The 19,076-nt window shown below is 40.8% G+C and overlaps 1 protein-coding gene across 1 annotated transcript in view; it reads right to left on the bottom strand.

Annotated features, from left to right (window-relative positions):
• Window positions 1–9,906: 9,906 nt before the first annotated feature.
• The window catches only part of glra1 (glycine receptor, alpha 1), a 59,242-nt gene continuing 50,072 nt past the window's right edge, over window positions 9,907–19,076 (bottom strand). Inside the window, exon 8 of the mRNA XM_080774817.1 lies at window positions 9,907–10,935. Within this exon, the coding sequence (XP_080630943.1) occupies window positions 10,633–10,935 (303 nt within the window). The 3' untranslated portion in view covers window positions 9,907–10,632. The remainder of the gene's footprint in view (window positions 10,936–19,076) is intronic.

Below are 19,076 nucleotides of genomic sequence, written 5' to 3'. Positions count from 1 at the left end.
GCTCTGTGGTGAATGTTTGTTGTCATGCACAGAGTGCTCGGGAAGATATATAAGTGTGTCCCATTTAAATGATTAGCATTGATTCCTACCCTCTCATCCTTGGCACTACACCACAGTATTCTGTCGCGTTGTGAAGAAGTGCCTTTCAGCTGTTCATTTGTCTTGGCAAAATGCGTTGCTTCCTTTATAGGTTCAGCAAGCTGTGCTGCAGTGATTGTTGCATTCCTGACAGCCTGTGCAAATAGTGATGGCATGATCCCAAACGATTATTCTCATAAAAATATATTTCTATGTTTGTTAATTATCACCAATAGTAGAGTTGTATAAATTGAAAGGAACAAAGTTCTCATTTAAGCTGGATAGATTTTAATTGTTTTAAGATATTTTATTGAGAGAGAGAGGGAGAGAATTCCAACAAATATTAATGTCTAAAATGAAATGGGCTTCCTCTCTTAACCAATTGCTGGGACAATGTTTATAATAGTACATCGTAAATGGCCAGTCCATTTATGGGCATATGTGCAATGTGTTCTATATTTTGAGGCTAAAGTACGTTACATGAACATTTCACAGAATCCAGTATCTTCATGGCCAATTCAGGTATGTCCGCTACAGAAATATAAAATGTGTTAACATGACTGGTTGAATCGTGGTTGATTATTCATTGAATAAGTTATTAGCATGCTTACAGGGAGCTTACACTGTCTGTAGCCTATGGCAAAATGAGCATTTGTAAAATTCCTGTAGCCTACTCAATTTTTTATGTCCTCACATGTACAGTATAGTAATCGAAACGTGTGTGAGTATGTGCTTGCATGTGTGTGTGTCAATTGTCAAAGAGGTCATTAGTATTCAGTGCGAGTACATCCACCCCGGTGTGACCACCCGACTCATATTAGTATTCCGGATTGTCACCTGCTGCCCAACATGGCTCCCAGTGTGTTCAGCTCCAGCTGGCAGCAAGCCTGGCGGCGTATGGACCTCCTGGCCAGAACACAGACAACCAGGGGCTTAAAGGCAGGTGGGAGGGAGTGAGGGACACAGAAGATACCAGTGGTAAGTACTCACATGTTTTACTTGGGTAAAAGTATGAATACTGCAATATTGAAATGGTTAGGAATTACTGGAGTAAAAGTACAAAAGTATCTGCATCAAAATATACTTAAATTACCTAAAGTAAAAAATACTCATGCTTAATGTCCCATTCCACAAGTTCAAAATGTATAAAAAATCTTTTGAAAATGGCCGATCTACAAGCTCACAATGCACAATATTGAGTAGTATTGGGAATTGTAAATACTCAAGTAAAATACAAATACTTCAAAATTGTACTGAAGTACAGTACTTAAGTAAATGTACTCACTTTCCAACAGTGGACACAACCAGGGGCCCAATTTTCATTTCAAAGGTGGGAGGGAGTGAGTGACACCAAAGAAGATGCAAAAAATTATCAGAACACCATCTTGAATGCCCCCCGCTGTGTATTTATTAAACTAAAAAACGTTTTGACATAAGACGTCATCGGGTTCATATCAGGAGACGGGGACAAATGCTTAAAAGTTTAAATATAGTTTTTCAGACACCCATGAGGTAGAACAAAACACTGCAATGTTGTTTTTAATAATTTTCATATGCCCTTCCCTTCATGAAATGGAAGGATATTGTATTATATTTTAATATGTACACACCAAAATACAGCTAATGGTAATTACATTGATACATTTTGACCCTAGAAATGGTATCTACTGACAGTCAAGTGATTTTTCACATATAGTTCACCTTTTTAAAAGCTACTTTTACCTCAAAGGACCATAGCATTTTTGACATCTGGCTCTTTTGTTAATCATAGAAAATATATTATCTTTTTCCTCTGATGGTTCACAAAAATATATCGTAAACACTTTGAAATCTAGATAATATGTATTAATTATAATAATAGAACTCCTTTGGAGTGTTTTTTGTCACATGTACAGTATAGAATATATGCACATAGGTTAGTCCTCTGCTTTTTACCCATGCTATAGCAACTAGGTTGGAGCAGTGACAGTGCGCACTGCGCAGCCATTCCGGCACTCGGGGTTAAGAGTCTTGCTCAGGGATACACATCGACACATTGCTGACCTGGCCTGGAATCGTACCTGGGACAACCAGGGGCTCAGGCTCCCCAGGCAGGCTAACCACTCGGCTATGCCTATGGCACCTAGCAAAACCTACCACACTTAATCAAAATGCTATTCTGATGTTGCTCTCATTTACATTTCTTCGTTTTGGTCCACTGTGCCATACTGATGGTGGCTCAAAAATGAGCACATTTTGTTCGGATATTGCTGAGCTGCTGGCTAGATGTTTGAATTGGTTTGAAGGAGAGTGAGAATTCTTTAATGGGGGAATTGGGAGGATGCCAATTTAGCCTAATTTACATTTTGTTATACGACCACATCGATTTTCAACTGAAAAACATGACACGCGCATGGTATCAGTTATTTTTTGGCAAAGCGACATGACATGATATGATATGATATTACAAAGTATAAATTAGTCAGATCCCTGCCTTGGATACACACTTCACACTTAACCTGAAGCGTTTTCTAGACTAGAGCAATCCACCATGTGGGAAGAGACTATAGCTCTTTCAGATGATTGACGGAGAACACTGACAAATAAATTATGGAACTCTTTAAAGGATGGCAGGTAAATTATCACTGGTTGACACGATATGACCGTTTCACTAATTGGAATTCATTTCAGAGATAACAAAAGAAGGATTGCAACTTGAATCAAAATACCTGACAGGCGTGTGTGTGTGTGTGTGTGTGTGTGTGTGTGTGTGTGTGTGTGTGTGTGTGCGCGCGCGCAGACTGTGCGTGCGTACATGCGTGTGTGTGTGTCCACAGTATAAAGATAACTGATGAAGGGTAGATGCATACATTGCATACACAAAGGGCTTTTTCTCTAGAGCAGTGGTTCTTATCATCCTTTTATGGATCAGGGCCCACTCCAAAATCACTGCTCTAGTCTAGAGTCTAGATCAGGGGTTCCCAAACCTGTTAGTTCGAGACCCAAAAGAGAGATTAGACGTTTGCCCGGAACCCAAACTAGGGAAAATAGCAGATCTACCAGTGTATGTAAAAAAATTATGTTTGTTTGGGAAACGGTACTCTAGATGGCTTTCAATGGATGTCGTTGCTGTCGGGCAGAAAGCACATACAGTATGTCCTATCCTTTTTTTTTTTACTATTAATTTAAAAATATTTTTTTTAATTGTGAAAACTACGACAATGCGTCACAATGCAACAATGTGCTTGTCGATCTGCTATTTTCACTACTTTTGTGCGACACTCTTGTATGATGGAGTAAGAGCATTCATTTACAAGAAAACATATATATATGCAGATATGTGCAGAAGGTTTCTGCCAACCAGCAACGACATGGCAGTGGCATAATGCAGGGTGGAGACCAACTTGTTCCCAGACACACTCTGTACTTGGCATCAGTTGGGCGAGGGAGAATACTAGTTTCCTCACATTTCTCTTGCTCAGTGGGACAGAAGATTGTGTCTGAGACTTCATGTTCCACTGGTCCTTCAGTATGTACCCCGAGGACGTGTGTGTGTGTGTGTGTGTGTGTGTGTGTGTGTGCGCGCGCGCGCATTACCTGAGTCAGGGCACAGGATGAGTGAACTGCAGTCCAATTTGTGGTTTTCATGCACCACACCACACATCCCAAAATATCACACATCACAGACTTCTTTGGAGGTGTGTGTGTGTGTGTGTGTGTGTGTGTTTGTGTGTGTGTGTGTGTGTGTGTGTGTGTGTGTGTGTGTGTGTGTGTGTGTGTGTGTGTGTGTGTGTGTGTGTGTGTGTGTGTGTGTGTGTGTGTGTGTGTGTGTGTGTGCGTGCACAAGCTTGTGTGCGTGCGCGCACCCTGACCAGTAAGTATAGTCTATAGTGAGATCGATTTCTTCTTTCTACATGACTGAAGTTTTAAGGATTTTGGAGCATTTGGGACCTGTAAGGAAGGCAGTATTTTCATACGGTACCCATTACATTACAGTGTGGTTTCATTCCATGTTCTTGATCTGAAGGAGGTAGATAATTGACACTATAGCCTGAGCTGACTAAAGCAACCAGCCATAACCGTCAGAAGCAGCGTTCTCCAGCCTCAACTGCTGCTCCTTATTGTTTTGAAATTTGATGTGAAGGTCACACTGATAAATGTGTACTGAGAAATATAAGTAATCTTTTGAGGACATACTTACTCCACTACAATGAATGAGGATCGAACACATGATTTGTTTTTGTTTGTTTTGCACAGTTGGAACTCTGACCACCACATCAAAAGAGAATATCACAAGTGCACTCAATGCAAATTGCTGGGGGTCCCATTACACCACCATCGTCATCACCAACACCATCATCATCATCATCATCATTGGTAGAAACGGTTGGTATACAAGGCTATCAGCCTTATTGGATTTCCCTAGAGAAATGGAGTAAGAGCAGAGCTGATTGCTTAGGGGAGTCATCTCAGTGACTGCATTACTCTCAATTAGGAACCTTTTACCTCAGTCTCAAACTCCTTAATCTGGGGACTGGTGGCAGTAATGAAACTTCACAACAGAACGTATTGTTGCCGTAGGGTGGAAACCTTGTATGTCCAATAGCGTTCTTTTCAAAGAACCAGAACCTGTGTTCCAATGGATCCAGTGTAGTATATTAGTCACAGGCTCTTGTTAGTAGTTCAATGGTTAAATGTTTATAAAAACCCCACAGACAGACTTAAACACCTGGCATCCTTATTTTGGCCATGTTATTATAGGCGAAAGATTTCACAATTTGTCAATGTGTTTTTCAAAAATAACAGAATTATCATAACATTCTACACACTTTCATCACATCACAACGCATTGTGCGTGTGACCATATTGCATATTTTCACTATACTTTTCATGACAGAGTATAAAATAAAATATTTTTTTAAATATGGAGATACAAGGTTTCTAACTGACAGGGACAACATTAGAGCAGAGCTAAACTGAGCAGCATGTATGTGCATGTTCATGCGCACGCACGTATCAGGCAAGATTGGTGTTGCAACTTGCTGAGGCATGTAAACATGTAAAACTATCAAGGGGTCACCATCCAAGGCTCCCAGTGACTTATACTAGTAACATAGTGTACAGTCATGTACCATTTACATGATCTAGAAAGGCAATTACTATATAATGAACTGCCACCAACGCAAGCCTGTTTAACATATCCTCTCAGGGGACTCGGCTTATAGCCACTTTAGCCAGAGAATGAATACGACCTATGGAAAGGATTTATTTACAATTTTAATATTTGTTTTTCCTTATGATTACACAGATCCTTGAATGAAGCAACAGAAAGCAGTGATTCCAACTTTGACAACCTTGACAATATTCAAAAACAGGTAGAGATTATTTTTTGTTCAGAAAACCTTTAATTGTTATTAGAATTAGTATTATGACATATTTCAATAAATATTTAGATATATACAGATACAGCAGAAACAGTACATTCTATTTTTTTCTTCTTCTTCAAATTGCTTCACGTTTTGTTGTTCAAGCCAAAAATATCTGCCATTGTATTTATATTCATGCAAAATATTGAGTGTTTTTCAGATTAATGAAAAATAAAAAGGATTTGCTGAACTTTATTCTTTTTTTAAATCCTGCTTTGAAGTGCACTCTGGGATTATGAATATCGTAAAATTGCAAATTAAAACAGGTGCACTTTGTGCCAATACACAATAGAAGCAAGTAAAGCAAAATTAAGGCCATTCCAACTTGTGCAAACAAAATAAACCAAACATAAAAAGATAAATGAATAAGAAGAACGTTCCCTTTTGTTCACAGCAGTTCATGAGTTGACTGTGTTTCCATGTCATGTCATCTTCAGCGGAAAGAGTCACCTACCTTGAGGTGGTGGGTTGTACATCATACATAACCATTAAAATACGAGAAACCAACAAATAGAAAAAAGAAAAACCCAAACCAATGGATTTGTTCATCAACAAATCATACCATGCTACTTGAAAAAATCTACACTTTGAACATAAAATCGTAGAAACTTCCAAAATATGTCCTCCGTACATGTTCAGTTCAGTTTGTACGCTTCACATTGCACACTAACACTATGAATCCATGGTCTATCTTGCAGTATGAATTCCCCGTCCCCATTACAGGCGATAATGAATACAATGGTGACAGTCAATGGAAGCTCCAAAATTGTAAAGCTGAATCTGACACCAACGTCCGCTGAGCGGATGAGTCATTTATAGATGGCGGTTGAATGAATGCATGATATGCTTAGGTCCTCGTTTGTTTGCATATTCAACCCCATATGGCACAAGAAGATATGTGTATGCTTTTACACAGAGTGACTGGTGTTATTTATTGTTTGGCAATGGCTAACAAAATGGAAGCGCTTCTTTGTGACTTTGTCTGCAATGTTTATGGCACAGAGTAGTATGATGAATCATCAATATTGGAGTCCTGCACTTAAAGATAAATCCCATCAAGTGCCTCATAGGTCATATAGGAGCAAAATAAGTTTTAAAAGCCCATGCCAGGAACGGTCTGTTTGAAAAGAAATGCATAGTTTTGGAGGGAACATGTGAATCAATGTCATTTGTACAATTTGTATTCATGTTGGAATGTGAATTAGCTTTTCAGGAGCAGACATACAGTATGAACAGCATAGCCCTTCGGATCAATTGCACATGCTACTAGTGAACCGATGAAAAATATCGAAGTTTGTTGACATGTCCTGTCTTAGATAGAATAGATGAAATGCAAACTATTTAATGTACCTTATATTCTCTTTAAAATATTTATGTCACTCGTCAAAAAAGAAAAGGACTGTGATAGTGTGTATTCACCTGGCGTGTTCTCTAAAAACTATTATGCAGTCTGTGTGTCCTGCTCAATTGTAATGCAATACTCTCTGGGATAGGACAAGGAGAAAAGCAGGAGGAAAATGCAGAAAGATGTCCCGAACATCTTCATATAGCAATGTACAGTAACCCAACACAACACAAAAAAGTAAGATGAATATGCTGTTTCCATAAACAAATCAATGCAGATAACTTATGCATTCTCTAACATAACCTGTTATCTATGTGGCAGAACCTTCCCACAACAATTGCAGCATCTTTCTCAAGTTATCCAAAACCACATGACAGACCAGACAAGGTAAATGGCAACTACTGTACATCAAATACCACCAAGAAAAAGCTTGTTTGGTTTTGTAAGAGAAAAACTGGGAATTGTAACGGGGTGTACAAATGCAACCAAATGGACTCGTAAGGGTTTGTTAAATTAGCACATTAATACTTATTTATAGTATAGTATGAATGTGTCAAATTCAAACATGAATACTTATATATTATAATATAACTTTACTTAATATTTGTTAAATCAAATTAACAATATGGATTTTACAGTGTACTGTCACATTCACTCTGTGTATTTCTCTGCCTCTGGTAAACCTTTACACCTTTTAAAACCTTTTAAAAGTGACATCATGTCAACAGCCGGAATCAAAATGACCACGCGTGCAGAAAGAGAAGGTGGCGGAGCTTGTAATGCTTTGTACTGCACTATAGGCCTTCTCTGCCACTGTGTTGATCTGATGACCCAGCAGATCAGAGGGTGAAGGTGAAGGTGTAATCTACTGCACTAGGTGTCGAAATGATGAAACAGCAGATGCGATGCTCAGGGCTTGCTGCTGATCTCTCACTGTACAGTAGAAGTGTGTAGGGGCTGTTCACGTAGTATATATACCAATTTAAATAACTGGGGACAGTGGCGTCATGCCTGTTGAAACTGAGAGGTGCACCTAGTATTAAAAACAGAACCGAACGGAGTGCTCTTTAAGTGGACCAACAGAAAAGAGACGTTTTAGTTTTTTGTCGTTGTTTTGTCAGTTCATTGGGAAAGAGAACTTGGTTGTATTTCTGGCCAACTTCACCTCTGACGGGGCCTCAGTCCTCTTTCCGTTCACACACAAGGGTTGGCGCTGGCAAGCTTGGGGTACAATGGCAAAGGGTGAAGTGAACCTGTTGCACTTTATTTTCACAATGCACAGGTTAAGCACAATGCACAATTGTTCATAACAGCACAAATATTTGCAATGAAAATCTCAAAATATGCAGTATTTATCTAATAAATTGGGAGCTTACCGAGCTACAAGAAACAGATTAAATGAGGTTTTAAAAATAATCCTGTATAATCCTTTGAATATACAGTATATTTCAAACGTCATGCAGATGTCAGCATATTTCAGCAGAAAATTGCATCACAATTTATTTTTATTTTATTTTTTGTCTATAGGGAAACAGCTTGCCCTCCACTCTAATTGTGCCCCCTCAGAAGTTTGGCTTGTATGACACCCATGATTAGGGACTTTGTTTCATAATGAGCACTATAGGATGGAGTAAATATAAAGAAACGGTGGTGTATGAGGCAGAAGAAGCTCTAAAGGAAGAGGAAAACATAAACATTGCATATATTAACCATTGCATAGAGAAGAAGCCTGGTGCAAAGCAATGATGATGAATCAGCTCTACTCAATGACACGCTGACCAGCTGGCGGCACGATCATCTGAAATGAGCGACGGGGAAATAATGACTGAGTGATCGAACAACGCAAAGCGCGATGAAGCTGATCGCTGCAGGGATGTGCGTGGTTAGGCTCATTCTAGATCCTCCATAAACTATCACAGGTGCAGTTTCCTTCTGAGCTACATCAACGCGTGTAAAAATGCCGTCGAATGGGAGTGACAGTTAATTAAGGTACAGTAGGTGTTTCTTATTTTTTATAATTTACTACATATATTCCTCTCAGCTGCGGGAGGGGCAGGTTGGCTTCACAGGGATATAGGTATGGAGGAGGGGTTGGTTTGGGTTTGGGTTTGGGTTTGGGGTGGGCGGGGGTTGTCACATTAAGAGGGTCAAGCAAGGAAGCGGTAATAAACAATGTAAACAGATTCATGTGTAAAGTACGGTGTCCATGAGCACAACAAGGACCTGCTCCGCTCCATCCGGGGATGGATGGATTCACTTTTTCTAAATCAGGAGAACTCAAAGAGTAGTTGTACGTACGCCCCATCTTAAGAAACAAAACAACGGAAGCATTTGAGGAGTTGAGATCCGGTCCCACTGATCACAAATGGGACAGTGTTGACGACGTCCCACAGCCTGGTCCCGTGAGGCTGAAAGCTGCAGCGGATCGTTGCACAGCCACCGTGACCGTGTTTCCAATTGGCACATAAAGTAATAGAACAATAATGCAATAAGTTATTAAATAAATTAAGGACAGGAAAGAGGACCAACGTTGTCCACAGCTTATATAAAGTAACCTTTTTCACCATTCACACCTTTCACATTTCCCTGCATCAACAAGTCTGTTTTTGCCCACTGTTTTCATGTTGTTGTATTTTTTCTTTCTTTCCATCCGGCATGTGATCGGCAGCGGCCACATTGTCCGCATGAAATCTCAGAGTTTCTGGTTTCAGCAGCTAGAGGTTTCAAGGCGAGGGTGGGTGGGGGGCTGGACAGGGGAAGAAAAGCATCGACAAGTGCTCGCAATACACATTGAAGCAAATCTAGATATATAGGACTCGTGATCCTTGCATCACTTTAATTTATGGAAGCCCCGGAAAAAAGCTGTTGATCCTTTCTTTAAAAATCTCTCTGTTTTTTCCCCAGATACCCGCCTCGTTCAACAAAGTGTTGAGATATTTTCCCCCATATATATATATATATATGAATATATTACAGTGCTGTAGCTCCTCGCAACCCTCGAGTCCACCCCCAATCCCCCCCCCGCCCCCCCCAGCTTTATCTGTAGAATGCAACGTTTAGTCTTCGAGTTGTTAACAGAAAAAAAGAACGAAAGAAAAATAAAACAAACCACAAGACCCCCGATCGTCTCCTCGTCGGTCCAGCTGTTGGTCACCGGCTACACTAGTTTCTTGGGTTATGAAAAGTCAGTGAAAAGTCTTCGTGTTTAACGTTTTCGTTTTTCATCTTTTTGTAAATACAGTATATTGCCACATTCATATTTCATGCATTTTACTGCATTGCTATTGCACTGGTCCGGATTATTTAGGAGAAGTGTGTGGGTGGGGGGGATGGCGAGGCTCGGTGTTTGTTGGGGACAGTGGGAGGGAAAAGGGTGGATAAAGCACAAAAAATGAATGAATAAATAAATAAATAGACAGACAGACAGACAGACAGACAGACAGACAGACAGACAGATAAATAAATAAATAAAGGACTATTGATGAATCAATATTTCCCGGGAATCAAACTTCAAAACAATTAAGTTGAAGGTTGGGCCAGGAAGAAGATGAGAGAGGGTGAGGGCGATGATGACTAAGAGAATAAGACAATAGGTAAGAAGGAGGAGGAATGGGGTGGGGTCAATGATGTCTCCTATTAGAACTCAGGTTTATCTCTCGGCCTTTCTTCTCTTTTCTCGCTTTTCTTCCCTCCTCTCCTCTCCTCCTTCCCTCCTCTCCTCCTTCCTTCCTTGCTGCTTCCTTCCTTCCTTCCTCCTATCGCTCATACGTGTGTCCGCACATCCACAACACGACCTAATGTTCATTAAGTCATGTTGTGGACATCCTCGCTGCGTATGATCTTGTAGGTGATCCAGTAGAAAATGTTAAAGATCAGGAAGACGAGAGGGAAGGCCACGCGGGACACGGTGTCGATGCGCTTGGCACGGCTCACAAACAGCTTCTTCATCTCCTCCACGGTCTTCTCCGTGGGGCCGCGGCCGTCCGTCGGCGGCGCCGGAGTGTTGTTGTTGTTGCCCTTGATGGCCATGCCGTCCTTGGCCTGCAGGCACGCCGGGCCCATGCCGTAGCCGGCGAAGCTGAAGCGGCCCTCGCCTGTCTCATCCTCCTGCAACAACACAGGACACAACATTCTGTTAGTGAGGAGACCGACCACAGAGAGATCAACCAGAGAGATTAGACACGTCGTCTGGTGTTCGGTGCAGTTGTTGTTGTTGCAATTTTTATGTTCTTTTACTTTACTGGAGTATTTCCTACATTATTTTGTTTGTTTATATTTCTTCTTTGTGAATGTGTTCTGCTTGAGTGAATCTATCAACACAATAATGTACATTGAGGACTTCATTCCTTTAAAAGGAAAATGCTGGTGTTTTGTTTACATTTTACATAATGGCCTCTTTACTTTACTTTATCTAACATTCCCCATAGCTATTGTTTTGTTCCTTTTCTCTAAAGGTGGATATTGCTCATGTCTTTATGTATGTAAATTGTCTTGTTTCTTGTGTTTTGTATGTGTTCTGCATACTTGGCTGCTGTGTCGCAAGACAAATTTCAAATACCACACTTTTCCTGGGCTGTGTGTGCTCCAGTTCCTGTTGATTTCATTGGATATCATTGGTCATCTGACCAGTTTCATTGGCTTTCATTGGATCAAATCGACAGGAACTGGAGCACACACAGCCCAGGAAAAGTGTGGATAGGTAAGAGGACTGATGATGTCATCAACATGTGCCAACAGGAAAATGGCATCACCACCATGCTAAGCTAAGAGTGTTCCACACAAACCATATATAGATTTAGCTTCCTTTCTAGAACAAAATCAGCCCACTGTGAAGAGAAATTAAAACATTATCTTCTTTGGTCGGATGGTAACTAAAAGATCTAAGGGACAGATCAAGTCATCAAGGTAATCCAACACATCAAATGTCCAGGAGAAAAAGAGGGAATAACCAGGTGCTCACCGGTCACCGCCAGAGATATAAAAAGGTGATGATGATAAAAAGGTGCTCACACAGATCAAACGGGATCAAGGCATAGAAAAAAGAGATGATCCAGGCACTCAATGTTTAAAAAGGAGGAAAGCCTTTATTACATTAAAAAGGCAATAGCCAACATGTTTCAACCATTAGCTGGTCTTCATCAGGGCAAAAACATCAAATGTCCAATTATGGCACAAATGGTTTCTCCTTTATCCCTACCTCCCTCTAACAGTGTGACACTTTTGAATTGCATTTCCTTAATTTACATTAATCTAAATTGTCATTTAGATGCCTTGTATCTTACAATTTTTCAATTTATCAGTGTAAAAGCAAAGCAATCACATGTTGCTTATTTGTTACACGTAGCACATCCTTGTTCTGTATAACAGAGTACTACAGTTTGAAGTTAAACAAACCAGTTGTGACTTCACAATGGATTCCTTCACCAGATGTCCAATGAGGTTTGACATAGGATATATTAGATTTATGCAGTCTGTAAGAAGTAGCCTATGTTGATTTGTGCACATAAGACATGCACTTTTGTTCACTACCGAGACCAATCTGTATATGCACGGTGCAGTATGTTATACAATATAACAATTGGAGTGGTCTCCCTGGTCTTCTATTGAGATATTTAGTTCTTGTGTCTTCTTTCCTTTTTCTGCTTTATTCGACAGTAAGTAGAGAGACAGGAAAGGCAGGAGAGAGGAGTTGACGTGCAGCAAAGGGCCTCAGGGTCAATATGAACCCAGAACAGAAGCAGAAGGCCTTCATATGGAACCTGCTCGACCAGGTAAGCTACCGTTCAACCGTTGCATGCCATGGCACTTCTGTGGCCTTGCACTAGTTTATAAAACTCTGGAAGACAGCATGACATCTGCTAAATGCCCCAAAATAATACTAATTGTGAAGTGTAATATGACATGCTGTGATAGCTACATGCTGTGAGAGTTATTATTTATTTCGGCGTAAGCCGGGGTGTGTTGAAAGTTGAAACAGTGACAGAAGGCTGTTTATACAGTATGGAACCAGTAGCATTCCTGTCATAGTTCAAACATTTGAGACAGATAGGTAAATAGTGCATATACGCATGCACAAAAATAACTTTCATATATTGTACATTTAACACTAGCATAATTATACAACGCTTACTGAACGTTTAAGTCACTAGAGGTTTGGGCCGCATATTGCACCACTGATCCGTCTTTTTGACTCCATAGAATGTATCTCCATACAGTATGTGCATTTGACGGAGCCCTGGGGCTGCTTCTGTTGTGTCTGATATCAGCGCTTGCTGAAAATATTGTGCATTTGACACGGTTTCGGTCGTTTCTGACATCGGAGCATGTTGAGAAATCAAATCTCCACGTGCATTTGGTTTACAGTATGTTGCGTCTGACATAAGTGCATTTTTTGTGCTTTTTTTAAACGGGGGACCAACTGAGATTTATGCGTGTGCAGAACCGCTTTTACAATGTTAAAAAGAGGACTAACCGTAAGTGGTACATACTGTACAGTAGGTCACACACAGGGTTGTCACCGTTCACTCACTGGGCTGCTGGGTTGGGATGATGACAAATTGTTCCTCTACGACTGTTTACATGAATTACTCGAACAAACTGTTTTGGCATGAGGTCCAACTCCCTCCATAATTGCAGAGCTTTACGTTTTATTCCTTTACTTTGACAGAAAGTGCTGGTCTCCTTCACAGCTCAATAGATATCAGTCATTCAGGACACAGCAGTGCTTTGAGTGTAGGATTCAATCTTGAAAACAAATGGGGGGCACTTTTTCTAGTCTCCATATATTATGTTGCAGTTGACTCCATATACAGTATGTGCATTTGACTCCATATGATGTGCATTTGACTCTGACATCAGTGCTGATCGTGGTCCTTATCCGACCGATCGACCACACCACCACCCATTAGGCATTTTTTTATATAGGAAGGATACAATTTCCTACTAGCACAGTAATGAACATTTCAATCATAACATTTTTCACTGTGCCTGAAAAGCATTTAAATAACATACGGTGTACTGAAGTAACAAAATGAAATGGTTGATTGACAGTTGTGTTATCACTTCATTGATGAGATTAATCCATGATCACTGACCTAGGACCAGAACTCAGGGTTATAATTCTTCTAGTCAGTGCGTACAATCCCATGATTTGTTTGTTACTTTGTAATTAAGTAACTGTAGTATCTCTGCTGGTGGGAAGAAACCACCTAAGTTTTCAGGAAATGAGAATTTAGAAAACAAAGTAATACTGCCTCATCAAAGTTGGTGTTGTGACTTTATATATTCTCAATTACTTGCATGAGAGTGGTGGAGTTAGCTGTTTTAGACAGTTTGAGCGTCCAATGCGTTTTTTTACTATCTATTGGTTCGATATTTTCGAAACAACACACAGACGTAAATGGTGTTCAATTGCACTGATTCATGCAAAAAAAAAAAAAGAAAACCTCAAAAATTGAGTTATGAGGTTTCCTCCTGACAGCAACGATATGCTCTTTTGTCACAGTGTTTCGTGTCCACAATAGATAAAAGCAATAAGGTACACCCGCACACTGTGTATTTGCTCGGAACATGAGTATTGTCTTATAATGAAGCAACGTTTCGGTCCCTCCGGACCACAATAGATGACATCACGCACTACAGTATTTGCTAAATAATAAGTAAACTACCGGTATGTCGAAAAATGTATAATTTCTCAAAGTAAAAACATATTAGACCTATGACATGATGTTTACATTTTAGTGATACATTTCCTAATTGAATGCAGATTCATTCATTCATTCATTCATTCATTCATTCATACTATAGCCTAGAGGCATGAGGTAGCCTAAAAGTTAAGGTTTAGGTATTTCCAGGAGGTACCGGTACTAAATACTGTAGCTGCCACTCCTGTGATAATTGCATAGTGACTATCTTAGTTGGTGGGTAAATATGCTATAAGCTATTATTTGAATGCATATTCACACTGAATCTGGGCTGTTTTTGCCACTGACATGGGGAAGTGTATTCAACGACAGCTTCTTCATCATAGTTCCTATAGAATAGAATAACACTGCGTGTCCTTCCAAAAGTCACAGGTCCGTAGCCGTACGGGTCAAAGCCGAACACTGTCTCTGCTGTCTTAACGCAGTCCGTTATCCGATGCCTTGGGATCACGGATGGGTTGGATTGCTCTTTATTTGTTTTCTTTGAACCCGATCACGTAGCTCTTGTTGGATATTGGAAATCCTATCTATATTGTCGCCCCTGCTATTTCATTACAGGTGATACAATTACTTCAAGCAGCGGCCCTTATCACTGCACGCCAGTGAGGGTCCTTATCTGTCAGCCACACAGAGCAACCCTCCCCATCCCCCCCATCCTTTCAAGGAGTCAAACACAAACATCGTGCGTCTCTCTATGAATTGAGATGGGCTGAGAGGGCGTTTGTGTGTGTGTGTGTGTGTGTGTGTGTGTGTGTGACTGTGTGTGTGTGTGTGTGTGTGTGTGTGTGTGTGTGTGTGTGACTGTGTGTGTGTGTGTGTGTGTGTCCTCTCCACTCTCTCAGAGATCCATTTTTAGAACCCATGTCCCCGTTCTGTCCTTGCCTCCATGCCACCCCATCTATAACTGTTAATACATGTTGGGGTTGGACTCGCATGCGCTGACATGTGCACGCACGCACGTACCACACACACTCTAAACTGCCCAATAAAACCAGGTCAACCTAGTCATGGCCTTTTATTGAATCATAACTGCATGGTAAAATACTAGACTTCATCCTTGTCTCCTATAGGCCTACAGTTTGAAGAGATTTTCTCATGAGCAAAAATGAAATGCTACTCTGCATCTATTGTCCTAGCCTGGCTAATAAGCCAGACTAATATCACACAAAACTGTCGGCAGGCAATTTGTTTTTGCCAACAGCAGCTGATTCGGTCTGGCTTATTAGCCAGGCTACTATTGTCCACCTTTTTTTAAGTTATTGCTTTCCCTTCGGTTTTGCTGTTGTTTGGCTTGACATTCACGAGACAGGTCAAAGTTCATCAACTAAATGCTGCCTCTGCCTCACCATGACATGATATATACTCCTAGGATCGGCTCTATAGGATAGAATCGGTCATCGAATCATAAAAACCACAGACTACTTGTTGCCAAAATTCCAACATGGCCTGTGGAATGCACTCTGTAATGTCCACAGTGTTAATTAACTTGCCATTTTACAAATTGAAATAATTACCCTCAGGATTTTACTGTGCACAAACACACCTGCTGACTTGACTACACACTGTTTTAAAACAGAATAGAACCTTCCAGGTGATGATTGGCCAGGTGCCAAGTGTCTTATACAGTGGGTGGAAAGTAACTAAGTACATTTATATACGGTACTGTATTTTACTGTAATTTTTACACTTACTTTACTGGACTATTTCCAATTTTGTATACTTTAACTTTGACTTTTACTCCACTACATCTCAGAATCAAATATATATAATACTTTTTTAAATGTAGTTAATGGTTACTTTGTAGATTTTGATTCTACAAAACATACATTAACCACTTCAGCACTATATACATTTCGGCCATTTGAAAATAGCCGATCTATAAGTGACGCATTGAGCTTACTACTTTTGGTAATTTTTATACTAATACTTTTGTACTATTGTACATTTTTAAGTCTGGACTTTTACTTGTAACAGAGTATTTCTAGTACATTGCAGTATTGATACTTTTACTTAAGTAAATATTTTGAGTACTTTTTCCACCACTGCATTATTTAAAAACAGAATAGAACCTTCCAAGTGATGTCTGGTATAGGTGCCAAAGTGTCTTATGGAGTCTTTTTTTAACCGAGTGCATTTTGCTGAATAGCATGAGTTGACCTCTGACGGATGGCTGCTTCGGTAAATAGGAGCAAATGCCTAGCTGGCTGGCCCGCTGTCTAGCTAGCACCACGTCACTCTGACGCGTTCCCTTAACTTGAAAAACCCCCTTCCACCCATATCCTCCTCAGCCCCTCCCCCACCGTGCACCGTCCCGACCTCTCCATGTCCTTCAGTGACGGCGGGTCCTGCCATTTCTAAGTATTACAGATGCTCCACTTTATTCTCACCGCCGACATGATTAATGTGGGGGGGGAGGGGGGGGAGGGGCAAGGCTGGGTGGTATATCAGGAGGAGGTAGCAGGGAGAGGAGGAGAAAGGGGAGTTGCAGTGCAGGCATGCTCCTGCATGTTCACTCCTCCCTTCTCACTGTATTTATGCTGCTCTCTTTCTCTCTTTCATTCACTCTCTCACATTCTGTCTTATTAGTCTAACTCTCTCAGCCCTCTCTCTCTCTCTGCGTCATACTTATTCTGCTTCAGCGATTCATTAGTTCTATAGTCTAATTAAAACTCCTCCATTAACACGCAGCCACGCCTGCACGCAGATACACACTATCCCAGGGAGGAGGGGTGGAGAAGGAGAGGGGGAGGTGATAAACAGAGGAGAGGAACAGAGCTTTGCCCTTTGGGTTGGACTGCAGGAGCGATTTATGGCCACACGTTGGAGATGTAGCTCTCCTCTCCTCCTTTTTCTACCCCCCCCTCTCTCTCTCCTCCTCCTTATCCTCTTTAACTGCATTTCAAAGTGTTGAGTTATGGTTTGCGGCATGATGCAGAGAGGCAGAGAGAGAGGGAGAGAGGGAAAGTTAGACAAAGAGAGGAATTGTGAGAGAAGAAAATAAGTGAAAGACAAAGAAAAACAGATGGGGGAAAAAGGAAAAAGAGACAGATGGGGAGAGAGAGACACTGATAAGAGAGAAGGACACAGAGAGAGAGAGAGTCCCCTCGGCTCACTCTCATCTATCATGCTTTCCTCTGCTGATTGATGCATTTATATCTCTTAGCCTGCTGATGTGATGAATTAGGAGGAGTCAGGACTCCCAAATACATCGTGGATGCTATCCGCAAACCATCGCCTCTCTGCAAATATCACCCTTCCTATACTTGTTTTAGGGCGCCCTCATTTGCATAAACCTGTTTTGGAAGGTGTCAACCCTAACTATCGTCTGTATCTATCTGCTGACAGGGTCTGGAGGGATTTCATGGCTCGTGTCGCGTTGGTGCGTGACTCTCTCCCCCCAAAGCAATTTCAGCTTTCAGAGTAGCATAGAGGAAAGAAAAAACATAAGATATGTATCCTCCTTTCTTATTCATTTTCCGTTGGATTCATTTCCAGCTGTCCCTTCTCCCGCTCTTCCTCTATTTATTTATTTCTGCAACCCCACCCCCCATTCATCTCCTTTGTTTCTTTCATTCCGTCGTCCTGTTTAACCACCACATGAAGCATATCGTCAGCATTCTGAGCATGGAGGCAAACATTCAGTGAAAATAATGCTGCACGATTAATCGAAAATAAGATCATCACAATCTAGTTTCAGACACCTACTGTATGTGATCTCATTTCTAAATTTGAGCAAGAATGATGCAGCACTACTGTAGTTGGCTGTCAATACATTTTTGATAATCTTGTGTTTTTGGTACAAGAGAGAGACTTGACTTTAAGAGATGTTTAAGTCGAGCACTGTGATGTAGTCCGTTTAAAGCCACATTTTGAATGTAGTAATGTTCAGCAACTATAAAGACAATAAATATCTTTGAATCGTTTGATTCCCATTTGAGCAAGAATCATGCAGCACTAGTGAGAATAGTTTAAAAGTGAGAGAGATTTATTTGGATTAGAGAGGGAAGAGAGGAGGGGACCATGCATAGACCCTCGGGGGAACCACGGTCAACTAAGTATATATACGGTTTCAGTGGATAAAGCCGCTGAAAGCTCCTCAGAACGTTTGAGGATTAATATAACGGTGGATATGAGTGTATATCGACTCGACTGAGTGCCGGGGTAGTCTTATCTGGACTCATGCTTACTCGGGCGCCCCTGCCTCTGCTCTAGGATTGGCCAAAGAAAATGAGAATATTGTTCAACACGAATCACTGTCTTTGGACATGGACACCTGCATTGGGTTGAGATTTGAGAGTCTCTTGGCTGAACTGATCAGATTATGCATATATAACCACCTCCTCCAGTTTGTCTATTCTACGGCTGAGCCTGAGTCAACTTGTTAATTTAACCCTGAGAGTGAACAAATGTAACCAACTTGACCTGCTATACAGACCTTGCTCTGTATAGCAAAGGATCAAAAGTACAGTAAACATGTGTTCTGAAAGTGCAGTCTTATGATGGAACCCAATGTATTCATGACAAGTCCATTTCATTTATGTAGCA

The sequence above is a fragment of the Protomyctophum bolini genome (assembly GCF_963924005.1).
Source record: "Protomyctophum bolini genome assembly, chromosome: 10".
Taxonomy (NCBI): Eukaryota; Metazoa; Chordata; class Actinopteri; order Myctophiformes; family Myctophidae; genus Protomyctophum; species Protomyctophum bolini.
Note: the sequence above shows the minus strand (reverse complement) of the source record. Positions and strands in the feature narration are given on the sequence as shown.